Consider the following 13,754-nt stretch of genomic DNA (forward strand, 5'->3'; position numbering starts at 1 on the left):
CTAGCCTACATCCACATGACATCACAGGTGTTAGCCTACATTATGATTTGCCATTGGCTTTGTTTATTTAGCAAGTAAGCTATCATTTTAACTGAACAGCTGTCTTACAGCAACACTGGGCCTCTAGTAGTAGATGGACCTAGCAGCAACAGAGGAAGTATGGGTCCTCCATTGAGACTCAAAATAGTCCAATATAAGCTCTGAGATGCAACAAAGCAAAGGGCATTGTACAATAACATAAAAGCTATTTGATTGTCCTAGTCCCAAGCACATTAGCTACAAAAACAAACTGGGGAAATAAATGCTGCCATCAACTAGACAACATTATCCAAACATATAAATCAAACAATGAAAACTTGCAACAATGAACCTAGTCAGTAGCTCTTACAGTAGCTTGCAGTGAGCGCAGTAAATTGCGATTAAAATCACACGGAACTGTGTGAAAAATGTTAGAAATCCCCAGCCTAGTCTGTATTATCGTTTTACTGCCTGTCTCAACAGTGCCCAGTATTGTTCGGATAAGTGCATCATTGTAACAGGCAACTTAGGCAGAGACAAATAACGTTGGTTGAGAATAAACCTGAAATGGGTGTCCATCACAATCATGTTTGTATTGGACCAACCTCAAGAAACGTACCAATTTCCCCCTCTCTCCTACTCCTCTCTTTCTTCGTCTCTACACCAGCAGATGACATCCGACATCATACGCAGAATGATCCCACAACGTAACGTACTCAACTGACTACACATAATCCATTGTCATTGGCTGTTTGTTTAGTAAACCACGCCCATATATTATCGTCTTGCACAAATTAAACGTCAATCATTTACAGCCTTTTAAAAACACAGCTGGTTGGACAGGGTATGTGAAAGTATACACCCCGAATACAACAGTGACAGAAAACAAGTATAATAACAAATTGTCACCGACAAAGTATTGTAACCAGCCATAACGTAAATGTCGCTAACGTTACCTCTTAATTAGCTGTCATTTATCATTATAACGTTAAGCAAACGTTATCTACTGTACGTCCAAGAAGTTGTTGACATCAACATGATTATGATGTAGTTAACTGCCTATGCATCTACTGACCTATTATAGTTCAAATCCAACTTTAATACAGGGAATGTAACATTAAAAACAAAAACTATCTAGCTAACGTTAGCTAACATCAAGTGTTAAAGTTTTGTGCAGGCTAGCCGTCCTTAAGTGGACACTAACCTAGTTTTCAAGGACCGAGGTCATACACTATGATACAGTTACAGTAGCTAACGTCGTTAACTAACTAGCTAGCTAACGTAGTAGCACTGGCAGGATAGTATATCGTGTATATATAGTCACACTAACGTTAGTTAGATAACTTAGCTGTACCAGAACATTAGATGCTGTAACTAAATAAAGATCCAAAGCATCGTTAAAAGTTATTGCGATATCTACTGGCTAGCCAGCTAGCTACACAGACCTATCAGTAGCTAGCTTGTTTGAACTGACGTTGCCTTACCTTCTGTTTAACGTTACGTTTCTACTCGTAAGTAAGCTAGCCCACGATAACTTTCTTGGACTTCGGAAAAGACTAGCTAGGTATGAAAAACGAACGACCACGATTGTAGGCTCGCTAACTCTACGCGGTGTTGTTGGGTCTGTCTTTTCTCGCCTCTCCCCAACCCCCGACCAGACACTGTCTATTTGTTACTTTTTACACTTCAACTCCGACTGTTAAACTGGCGGTGACGTCACAGACAATCCTTCACACGTCACTGGGCTGTCAAATAATGCCAGTGGGGTAGTGTGATAGCCATATAGATAGATGCTAATGATGTTATTGCAGTCTGTTTAATGATTGATTGGCGTTGCTAGCTGAGTCCAATCCAAATGTAGAATTTTCTCATTTCAAGGCCAGCCTAACTTGCTGCCTTCCCTGAACTCACACACATTGCAACATTTTTATCTTTGGACACGAGTTTTACATTAGCCAGCATGGCCGCCTTGCGTGCAGCCAAACAAGCTATGAGGAGAGAAATAAAGAAACGAGTAGCTGCGTTGGACGATCAAGAGAAACTTCGCCAGTCTCGAGTCATTTCGCAAAAGGTAACAAAAAACTGGGTATCACATTTACAGTGTGCTAGTGTATTTTTTTTTTTACAACGCTACAAACTCATTTTGTGTATGCATGTGTCCTGTCGTCATCGTCGCGTGGCCAATAGAGCTCACCAGTTTGTAGTCCTAAAAACCGGAAATCTGTTTCGTTCAGCCATTCCAATGGGAAATTGAATGCGGAAAAAATGGGGTTCTGGGATAAATGTCGAAAATTAGATCTGAGATTAACACAGGTTTATGGTGCTTTCATGACAAATGTGAACTTGGAAAAAAGAGATCAAATCACGACGTCAGTGATCTTCATTTCGGAAATTCGGTGCGCTAGAAAGATGCCAGAGTTTTGGACTTGGAATTCCCAGTTGACCTTTCAAAAAATAATCCAGTCAGAGTTCGTTTTTTTTTTCACTCAGAAGTCTGAGATTTCCGAGTTCCCAGTTCATTTAAATGTTGCATTAGGATATCTGGTATGTTTTGCTCTATGAGATAATATCACATGACCTTTAGGAATTAGGAAGCCTTTTATGTGCTTTTTCAGATAATTTTTTTGAAAATCACAAAACAATGTTAGTTGATGGAGATGATCTCATAGAACAAACATTTAAGATCTCCTAAGTCTGTGTTTACCGCATACTTCATTTTCGGGCATTTATCCCAAAATTAACGACCAGTGGTGCCCCCTCGTCCCCCTTACACTTAACCAACCCGGCCATGGACCCCCAGCCCACTCCCGAGGACCCCTGGAGCCCCCCCCCCCCCATCAGCACCTGGTAACCCGGTGCGTGGCTAGACAGCCTGTGGAGCCAAAGCCTGATTTAGTGTGAACCAGGGTAGAGTTGGTGCCTCCAAAAACATGCCATTACTATTGTTCTCTATAGCTACTTTTGTGTGTAGTATTGTCAAGAAGACAGAAGACACCTAGCCATGAATGCTTTCAATTATATGTAACTTGTCTTTTACTAACAGATAGACGATATTGCTTTTAAAATAATCAAATAACTCAAACAATTTGTTTGTCAGCTGTCTCCAGTTGGTGACCTCCTAGAGTGTTAAACTGGCAGTACCTTAATGCTGTAATCATATAATTACCAGTCTAACACCTCATACCTCATTACTTTCATAAAACCTAACGGCACATTTTGAATGGTTAATTTACATGCGTTATTTGATGTCATTTGCTCCGTAAATAACAGGGAAGTAGAAAAACTATGCCTACACTAACCCTTTATACTCTCCTCTCAACCAGCTCTTCAAGCACCCCAAGTATGCCAGGTGTGAGCGCATCGCTGTGTTCCTCAGCATGCACGACGAGGTGAGAACAGAGGAGATCATTCAGGACTTGTTTAAGCACGGTAAGACCTGCTTTATGCCCAAGTACTTGACCCAGGGCACCAGTAACCACATGGACATGGTGAAGCTCACCAGCATGGAGGATATGATGTCACTGCCTCTGACTTCTTGGAACATCAGACAGCCTGCCGCCGCCGACAACACCAGAGAGGAGGCCTTGGAGACAGGTTAGTGTTAGTCTACACACACACACACACACACACACACACACACACACACACACACACACACACACACACACACACACACACACACACACACACACACACACAAGCTTTTTGCCCTGCTGCTGCAAGAAAGAAAAAAAAGAAAAAATCACAAAGAAGAAGATATTGGAGTCCGTCCACTTTGTGTGAGAACCTATTCTATTTTTCTGTGATCTCTTTATTGGTTTTACACAACAACCAAATATCCTTTATATCCTACCGAGTCAGGTAAGCGTGATGGCACCTTCTTTCAGTACGCACATAGGGCCACACACACGCACAGTGCTTAGTTTTCGTGATTCATTTTCTACTTTTTGGGGGGTAAAAATGTATTCCCAATCAAAATCCTATTTTCCCTAACCCATAACCTTCAACCTAACTCAAACCCAAATGCCTAACCTAAACCTAACTCTTAAGCGTAAAATAAAATGTTAACGAATTCAGGACATGAAAAAAGTCCTGACTGTTTTCCTACCTTGTCAGGACATTCCGGTGACTTGTCAGGACATTATGGACCTGATAAGGTTGAAAACATACACACACACACACAGGGTGCCCTATGGTGATACGATCCTCACAGTGTGTGTTGACGTATTGTACTTTAGTTTGCCTGTTGTATATTACCATCTGCGTGTATCATAACACACTTATGACCTATTTGTTGGAATGACCTAAATCGTGGCACGGCCTTGCAATGTTCGTCTTTCTTCCCTTATACACAGTTAATCTTTGTTCCCCTATGGGCCCTGTTCAGACGTAGTGCACTATTTAGGGGAAAGAGTGCCATTTGGGATGTGTGCACAGTCTCCAACGAGGGACACCATATCAGTGTCAGATCAAAGTTCCTGTTTTGGTTTCCTCCACCAGATGGTGGTATAGCATCATCATCAAGACTGGTCAAAATGGTCGTCTCCTGCAATAACAACCTTACGTCTGGACACACACCTGTCATGTGGCACTTAATCGAAATACTATGCAAGGGGATGGATGGAATTGCCCCAACACTGATCCAAGGTCATTTACCCCCTAAAGGTTAATCATTGGGTAGGGGGAGGATAAACTGATCCTAGATCTGGTAACATCTACCCTGAGCACCAAATAAGCACTGTGAAGTTGCATAATTCTATTGTAATCAACTCTGCTGCTGCTGTATAATAAGAAAGATCATATTGATAACAGTTATTAGCATTGTAATCTCTTGGATGGTGAATATGTATTTTTTCCTCTGTCAACCTCAGCTATTTTAATCCAGACTGTCACAGCTTTAATCATTAGATTGGATATGAAATACCGACGCCTGGGGAGGAAATGTGTTTGTTGTGCATTCTCTGAGTCTATTTGAGCTGTGCAAATAATGTCATCATTACTTCTGGAACCAAACTGGTCATAACCCCGCTCCTTCATTGTGTCTGTATAACAGTATTGCTTCCGTCCCTCTCCTCACCCCTACCTGGGCTCGAACCAGGGACCCTCTGCACACATCGACAACAGCCTCCCTCAAAGCATCGTTACCCATCGCTACACAAAAGCTGCTTGCAGAGCAAGGGGAACAACTACTTCAAGGTCTCAGAGCGAGTGACATCAGCGATTGAAACGCTATTAGCGCGCACCCCGCTATAACTAGCTAGCCATTTCACACTGGTTACATATGTATGAATTCACTCCTGTCTGGCAATAACCTGTGTCAATTCTAATTATCGCTCTCACTCACCTCATGCACTCCACTCACCAGCTCAAGTAACCAGGTTCACTTGTAACCCGGTTCACTTTTAACCAGATTCACTTTTAACCCGGTTCACTTTTAACCCGGTTCACTTGTAACCAGGTTCACTTGTAACCAGGTTCACTTGTAACCAGGTTCACTTGTAACCAGGTTCACTTGTAACCAGGTTCACTTGTAACCCGGTTCACTTGTAACCAGGTTCACTTGTAACCCGGTTCACTTGTAACCAGGTTCACTTGTAACCCGGTTCACTTGTAACCAGGTTCACTTGTAACCCGGTTCACTTGTAACCAGGTTCACTTGTAACCCGGTTCACTTGTAACCAGGTTCACTTGTAACCAGGTTCACTTGTAACCCGGTTCACTTGTAACCCGGTTCACTTGTAACCCGGTTCACTTGTAACCAGGTTCACTTGTAATCAGGTTCACTTGTAACCCGGTTCACTTGTAACCCGGTTCACTTGTAACCAGGTTCACTTGTAACCAGGTTCACTTGTAACCCGGTTCACTTGTAACCAGGTTCACTTGTAACCAGGTTAACTCTTGGTGTTGGTGACTATAGAAAGTCTACACTCCCTTTAACTTTCTTCACATTTGGTTGCGTTCCAAAGTGGGATAAAAATTAATTTCATTTTTTCTTTTTTTCAACGATCTTCACAAAATACTCATGTCAAAGTGGAAGAAAAAAATAAATAAAAAAATAAGAATGAAAAATAAAACCCTAATATACCTTGATTAGATAAGTATTCACCCCTCTGTGTCAATACATGTCAGAAACACATTTGGCAGCGATTTCAGGGGTCAGTCTTCTTGGGTAAGTCTCTAAGAGCTTTGCACACCTGTATTGTGCAATATTAGCCCATTATTCTTTAGAAAATTCTTCAAGATCTGTCAAGGTGTTGGGGATCATGGCTAGACTGCAATTTTCACATCTTGCCATATATTTTCAAGCAGGTTTCAGTCAAAACTGTAACTTGGCCACAGGAACATTCACTGTGTTCTTGGTAAGCAACTCCAGTAGATTTGGCTTTGTGTTGTAGGTTATTGTCCTGTTGAAAGGTGAATTCCTCTCCCAGTGTCTGGTGTAAAGCAGACTGAAGCAGATTTTCCTATAGGATTTTACCTGCGCATAGCTCCATCCCGTTTCTATTCATCCTGAAAAACTCCCCAGTCTTTGCCGATGTCAAGCATACCCATACCATGTTGCAGCCACCACCACGCTTGAAAATAAGAAGGCAGTTACTCAGTGATGTGTTGTGTTGGATTTGGCATAAAGGCTTTGCATTTCTTTGCCTTGTTTTTTTTGCAGTATTACTTTAGTGCCTTGTTGCATAGATATACATGTATTCTGTATATTTGTATTCTTTTCACTCCGTCATTTAGGTCATTATTGTGGAGTCCCTACAATGTTGTTGATCTATCCTTAGTTTTCTCCCATCACAGCCACTGAACTCTAGCTGTTTTAAAGTCACCAATGGCCTCATTGTGACGTCCCTAAGCAGTTTCCTTCCTGTCCTGCAGCTCAGTTCAGAAGCACGACTGCATCTTTGATGTGTCTGGGTGGTTTAATACATCATCCACAGCATCATTATTACCTTGACCATGCTTAAAGATATATTCAATGTCTAATTTGTTATTGTTACCCATCTACCAATCACTGCCCTCCTTTATGAGGCTTTCGATAAAGCTCCCTGGTCTTTGTAGTTGAATCTGTGCTAGAAATGTAATATTTGACAGAGGGACCTTACATATGTTGTATGTATGGGGGACAGAGGAAAGTATAGTCATTAAAAAAAATCATGTCAACCCTTGTTATTTCACACAGAGCGAGTCCTTATTTGATTTGTTAAGCCAAATAACTCATTTAGGTTTGCCTAAACAAAGAGGGTGAATACTTTTGCTATGACTATTTTAGTTGTTTATTTTTTATTCATTTGTAAAAAATATATATATATTGACTTAAAAAAACAACAGTTAAATCTATTTCAATCCCACTTAAAAATGCAAGAAAATGTGAAAAAAGTTCAAGGGGGTGGAGCCTTTCTATAGTCTCTGTATACCAACCAATCACGTCTTCAGTTTAGGGCTCCCTCTGACAGTGAACAGCTGGTTTGATTAATTCCTCTCTACTCTGACTCAGTCCTGCAGCCTTGAATACCTCTCATGAACCTATCATGGCTGTTGTCAAGGAAACTACAGATAGACCATAATGCAAAGCCAATTTAAATACATGAGAAGAGATGGGGGGAAAAAAGGTCTGTCTTGCCGTGCCACCAAATTTGCTTTGATTATCGTCCTGGTTTTCACATAGCAACAAGAAGGGCACCTTATTCCAAGTACCTTGAATATTCCCAGTAGCTGACAGAAGGTTTTAGACCCTATTATTTCCCCCTCTTTTCATAACAGAAGTTCCATCCTCAAAACGAATGTCTCTTTGTCCTGGGGTGCATGGAAAGCAAAGGTCTGGAGGTGTGGTGTGTGTGTCTGTGTGTGGACAACACAACACAAATTGCTACCTGCCAGGATTGACATCCTGCTGAGCATCTGAAACTTGTTTCAAAGCATTTTCCTCTTGTTCAGATACTTACTTACATGTGGGGAGAGAGAGAGAACACGACAGAGAGAGAGAGAACACGACAGAGAGAGAGAACACGACAGAGAGAGAGAGAACACGACAGAGAGAGAGACCATGGCAGAGAGCGAGACCATGGCAGAGAGCGAGACCATGGCAGAGAGCGAGACCATGGCAGAGAGCGAGAGACCATGGCAGAGAGAGAGAGACCACGGCAGAGAGAGAGAGACCACGGCAGAGAGAGAGAGAACACGGCAGAGAACGAGAGAGAGAACACAGCAGAGAACGAGAGAGAGAACAAGGAAGAGACAGAGAGAGAGAACACAGCAAAGAGAGAGAACACAGCAGAGAGAGAGAGAGAACACAGAGAGAACACACAGCAGAGAGAGAGTGGGAACACACAGCAGAGAGAGAGAGAGAACACAGCAGAGAGAGAGAACAGAGAGAGAGCGAACACACAGCAGAGAGAGAGCGGGAACACACAGCAGAGAGAGAGCGGGAACACACAGCAGAGAGAGAGCGGGAACACACAGCAGAGAGAGAGCGGGAACACACAGCAGAGAGAGAGAGAGAGAACACAGCAGAGAGAGAGAACAGAGAGAGAGCGAACACACAGCAGAGAGAGAGCGGGAACACACAGCAGAGAGAGAGCGGGAACACACAGCAGAGAGAGAGCGGGAACACACAGCAGAGAGAGAGCGGGAACACACAGCAGAGAGAGAGAGAGAGAACACAGCAGAGAGAGAGAGAGAACACAGAGAGAACACACAGCAGAGAGAGAGCGGGAACACACAGCAGAGAGAGAGAGAGAACACAGCAGAGAGAGAGAACAGAGAGAGAGCGAACACACAGCAGAGAGAGAGCGGGAACACACAGCAGAGAGAGAGAGAGAACACACAGCAGAGAGAGAGAACAGAGAGAGAGCGAACACACAGCAGAGAGAGAGAACAGAGAGAGAGCGAACACACAGCAGAGAGAGAGCGGGAACACACAGCAGAGAGAGAGCGGGAACACACAGCAGAGAGAGAGCGGGAACACACAGCAGAGAGAGAGAGAGAACACAGCAGAGAGAGAGAACAGAGAGAGAGCGAACACACAGCAGAGAGAGAGCGGAAACACACAGCAGAGAGAGAGAACAGAGAGAGAGCGAACACACAGCAGAGAGAGAGCGGGAACACACAGCAGAGAGAGAGCGGGAACACACAGCAGAGAGAGAGAGAGAACACAGCAGAGAGAGAGAACAGAGAGAGAGCGAACACACAGCAGAGAGAGAGCGGAAACACACAGCAGAGAGAGAGAGAGAACACAGCAGAGAGAGAGAACAGAGAGAGAGCGAACACACAGCAGAGAGAGAGAGCACAGCAGAGAGAGAGAGAGAACACAGCAGAGAGAGAGAGAGCGAACACAGCAGAGAGAGAGAGAGCGAACACAGCAGAGAGAGAGAGAGAGCGAACACAGCAGAGAGAGAGAGAGAGAGCGAACACAGCAGAGAAGAGAGAGAGAACACAGCAGAGAGAGAGAGAGAGAGAGAGCGAACACAGCAGAGAGAGAGAGAGCGAACACAGCAGAGAGAGAGAGAGAGAGCGAACACAGCAGAGAGAGAGAGAGCGAACACAGCAGAGAGAGAGAGAGAGAACACAGCAGAGAGAGAGAGAGAGAACACAGCAGAGAGAGAGAACACAGCAGAGAGAGAGAGAGAGAGCGAACACAGCAGAGAGAGAGAGAGCGAACACAGCAGAGAGAGAGAGAGAGAACACAGCAGAGAGAGAGAGAGAGAACACAGCAGAGAGAGAACACAGCAGAGAGAGAGAACACAGCAGAGAGAGAGAGAGAGAACACAGCAGAGAGAGAGAGAACACAGCAGAGAGAGAGAGAGAGAGAACACAGCAGAGAGAGAGAGAGCGAACACAGCAGAGAGAGAGAGAGAACACAGCAGAGAGAGAGAGAACACAGCAGAGAGAGAGAGAGAGAGAACACAGCAGAGAGAGAGAGAGAGAGAACACAGCAGAGAGAGAGAGAGAGAACACAGCAGAGAGAGAGAGAGAGAACACAGCAGAGAGAGAGAGAACACAGCAGACTCTATTGGCTAGGAATAGAAGAGACGGGTCGATAAAAACAGAGGCCTTTGATTGGGCTCTGTGTTATTTACACTTTGGGAGCGTGTGTGTGTGTGTGTGTGTGTGTGTGTGTGTGTGTGAGCGTGTCAATAACTATCAGGGTTCGATTGTTAGCATTACATCCTTACTGCCATTTAAAGTGGATGATGTGATGCCAGATGAGTCATGTGAACAACAGTAGGCTATATGCGTCAATAATAGATGGATGTTACCCTGCAGTCTGGAGGGCCGGAGAAGAGACCACAGCAGTATGGCATCCCCAACCTGCTGCTGTTGTGAGGAACGTGAATGCATAATGTCCCTGCTTAATCTGCATAAATGATTCATGAACGTCATGGTTGCGTGACAACAGGAAGATATTTTGATATTGGAGTCTCAGGCTACACTGAGCAGAATGGAGTGAGAGGTTCACATCATCACCAGAAGCCTGGTGCCTCATTCATAAAGTCTAGGATCAGGTCCACTCTTTCCATGTAATCTTGTTCATTTTAACCGTAAAGGCAAAACTGATTCTAGATCAGCACTCCTACCCTGAGGTGATTGATACATACGGGCCCTGATATCAGATGTTTTAAGAAACATTCTGTGAATCATCTCATCTGTTATTTCTTTGGGTTGTCAGCGAGCACTCGATGCTATGGTTACACCAGGATGTTGTGAAATATTGATCCAACACCATCCATCTTTTGACCCACAGAGAATCTGTAGCTTGTTGGGTCTGATGGAATTATAAAGAATTGATCGTGCTGGAGACTGTAGAACTGGCAGTGCATGTTTTAGTTCTGGCATTTATTGAAGCAGGCCTGCAGTTCACTGCTACGAAGCAACAATAGCATTTTTAGCCACATTTATTTTGTAGGGTGAAGTGTATTTCTGTTTTAAATAGGATGAACAGCGTTGTTTCATAGCTTTGAGAAACTCCTTTCATGTTCTTGAACCAACCAATCCTTTCATAGTGTTGAACTTGGATCACCATACAGGGGTAAGGCAACGCTTTAACAAGATGTATTGTAATTGAGGTAGAAGATCAGACATACTGTTTTAAACATGCATAGAGATGGCTGACTATAGACCTATATCACCACTGCTGTATAACCTCTGACCCAGATAACAGGGTTACATTGTGAGATGGCATCAGCTCTCTGAAAAATGGTTCATAAGGTATTCTAGTAAGCCTCCTCATTCATGTATTGTCATGTCTTCCTCCCATGCAGGAGGTCTTGACCTGATCTTGATGCCAGGCCTGGGATTTGACAGGAATGGGAATCGTCTGGGCCGAGGGAAGGGCTTCTACGACTCATACCTGGAACGCTGTATGAAGCACCCCAAGGGGAAGCCATACACCATCGCTCTGGCCTTCAGGGAGCAGCTGTGTCAAGACATACCTGTGGGCGACAACGACGTGCTGATAGACGAGGTCCTGTGTGATGTCCTGGACTAGTTCAAAGGCACATTTTCATATTTCTGAAGTAAATCTCTATTTGTGATGTAAATGAAATGTCCTAGAAGGGTTCAGACACCTTTTTTGTGCTTTGTCTTGTTTTTGAGAAACTTACCCCAGCCGTGGTACACTTCGTTGCTCGTCAGGCAACGCAAATGACATGAACAAAACCCACCCAAATATGTTGTTTTAGAAACAGAATTTCAGTATAGTGATGTAGGTCTTTAGATGTTGTACACATTAAATAGTGTCATTCCAAACTTGATCCACAACGTTATGTTCCATTTTGTGCGACTGGAGCCGTTTGTTCTAGCAGCTGTGCTGCGTGGGCTGTGTCCCTGTACTAAAGGGGCTCAACCTGCACGGCTGTGTCCCTGAACTAAAGGGGCTCAACCTGCACGGCTGTGTCCCTGTACTAAAGGGGCTCAACCTGCACGGCTGTGTCCCTGTACTAAAGGGGCTCAACCTGCACGGCTGTGCTGCGCGGGCTGTGTCCCTGTACTAAAGGGGCTCAACCTGCACGGCTGTGCTGCGTGGGCTGTGTCCCTGTACTAAAGGGGCTCAACCTGCACGGCTGTGTCCCTGTACTAAAGGGGCTCAACCTGCACGGATGTGCTGCGCGGGCTGTGTCCCTGTACTAAAGGGGATCAACCTGCATGGCTGTGCTGCGTGGGCTGTGTCCCTGTACTAAAGGGGCTCAACCTGCACGGCTGTGCTGCGCGGGCTGTGTCCCTGTACTAAAGGGGCTCAACCTGCACGGCTGTGCTGCGTGGGCTGTGTCCCTGTACTAAAGGGGCTCAACCTGCACGGCTGTGTCCCTGTACTAAAGGGGCTCAACCTGCACGGCTGTGTCCCTGTACTAAAGGGGCTCAACCTGCACGGCTGTGTCCCTGTACTAAAGGGGCTCAACCTGCACGGCTGTGTCCCTGTACTAAAGGGGCTCAACCTGCACGGCTGTGTCCCTGTACTAAAGGGGCTCAACCTGCACGGCTGTGCTGCACGGGCTGTATCCCTGTACTAAAGGGGCTCAACCTGCACGGCTGTGCTGCGCGGGCTGTGTCCCTGTACTAAAGGGGCTCAACCTGCACGTCTGTGCTGCGTGGGCTGTGTCCCTGTACTAAAGGGGCTCAACCTGCACGGCTGTGCTGCGCGGGCTGTGTCCCTGTACTAAAGGGGCTCAACCTGCACGGCTGTGCTGCGCGGGCTGTGTCCCTGTACTAAAGGGGCTCAACCTGCACGTCTGTGCTGCGCGGGCTGTGTCCCTGTACTAAAGGGCTCAACCTGCACGGCTGTGTTGCGCAGGCTGTGTCCCTGTACTAAAGGGGCTCAACCTGCACGGCTGTGCTGCGTGGGCTGTGTCCCTGTACTAAAGGGGCTCAACCTGCACGGCTGTGCTGCGCGGGCTGTGTCCCTGTACTAAAGGGGCTCAACCTGCACGGCTGTGTCCCTGTACTAAAGGGGCACGCTCAACCTGCACGGCTGTGCTGCGCGGGCTGTGTGGATTTAAATGTGATCCCAGCTAACAGATATTGGTTCCCAGAACACTGGAAGTTTTCAAACGACAATTTCAAACAACCAAAATAGAACCTTTAGGGAACGTTCTGTGCTAGCTGTGATGATATTGTTTGGTATGATGATATGACATTCTCATAAGACATGAAGCTGTGAACTAGTCAACAAGACAGTGGTGGAGCTGAGTCTGGTGGCCCCATTCCAAACGGATCATTAGCCCTTACTTCAAGGTTTTTGTTTAAATACTGATCCAATCCATTTAAATCTTCTAGTGGGGGCATCAACAAGGGCCTAAGTAAGGGGCCAGGGTTCAGTTTGGACTTGGGACCTCTTAAGTGCTTGCTAAAGACCCCTAGTAATCATAATGGTCAAAAGAGTTGTCTTAGTATGTGCCTGAATTGGTGAGGAATAAACTGTTCTCTACAGATGACACTTCTACCAGGTGACACTACCTTGTTTCCTTTTCAAGATTCCTGTGATTTCAGTTATTAGATTTTTTTAAACTGTCAAACGTCCTGGTCTTCTGTAATGAGATGATTATGCTGCCATCAGGGGACAAAGGAAGTTCAGTTAGGAATAAAGATGGCTGAATGAACACACGCTTGTTTATTGCTCACCAAAGCTAGCTAGCATAGTTTGGTGTCAGAAGTGGGATCTAAAACCCTTGGTTGTCTTAACAAAGGAATAAGAGTATTATTACTAGAGACTGAGAGCATGCTGAGAATGAGTGTTTGACTGG

The 13,754-nt window shown here is 45.0% G+C and overlaps 2 protein-coding genes across 10 annotated transcripts in view; one reads left to right on the forward strand and one right to left on the reverse strand.

Annotated features, from left to right (window-relative positions):
* LOC116352688 (AN1-type zinc finger protein 6-like) overlaps positions 1 to 13,754 on the reverse strand; it is a 119,321-nt gene that overhangs the window by 15,839 nt on the left and 89,728 nt on the right. For 2 of the 9 annotated variants that reach the window (XM_031812815.1, XM_031812816.1), the window contains exon 1: positions 2,213 to 2,271. The exons of 1 other annotated variant lie outside the window; for it this stretch is intronic. In XM_031812815.1, the coding sequence (XP_031668675.1) occupies positions 2,213 to 2,256 (44 nt within the window). In that variant the 5' untranslated portion in view covers positions 2,257 to 2,271. Of the gene's footprint in view, positions 1 to 623; positions 2,116 to 2,212; positions 2,272 to 13,754 lie in introns of those variants that run through there. 6 more of the 9 variants (XM_031812820.1, XM_031812823.1, XM_031812822.1 and 3 more) reach the window with 5 other exon arrangements.
* Positions 1,230 to 13,610, forward strand: LOC116359652 (5-formyltetrahydrofolate cyclo-ligase-like). Its single transcript, XM_031812824.1, has 3 exons — positions 1,230 to 2,089; positions 3,342 to 3,612; positions 11,277 to 13,610. The coding sequence occupies exons 1-3, from the start codon at positions 1,979 to 1,981 to the stop codon at positions 11,501 to 11,503; spliced, it is 609 nt and encodes a 202-aa protein (XP_031668684.1). The 5' UTR covers positions 1,230 to 1,978; the 3' UTR covers positions 11,504 to 13,610.

The sequence above is a fragment of the Oncorhynchus kisutch genome, unplaced genomic scaffold, assembly GCF_002021735.2.
Source record: "Oncorhynchus kisutch isolate 150728-3 unplaced genomic scaffold, Okis_V2 Okis03b-Okis08b_hom, whole genome shotgun sequence".
Lineage (NCBI taxonomy): Eukaryota > Metazoa > Chordata > Actinopteri > Salmoniformes > Salmonidae > Oncorhynchus > Oncorhynchus kisutch.

What these genes read in the sequence shown, in the direction of transcription:
- LOC116359652 (XM_031812824.1), top strand. Translation starts at nt 1,979, where the DNA reads ATGGCCGCCTTGCGTGCAGCCAAACAAGCTATGAGGAGAGAAATAAAG. An exon ending in CTCGAGTCATTTCGCAAAAG is followed by an intron (nt 2,090 to 3,341) that starts GTAACAAAAAAC and finishes CCTCTCAACCAG; the next exon opens with CTCTTCAAGCACCCCAAGTA. An exon ending in AGAGGAGGCCTTGGAGACAG is followed by an intron (nt 3,613 to 11,276) that starts GTTAGTGTTAGT and finishes CCTCCCATGCAG; the next exon opens with GAGGTCTTGACCTGATCTTG.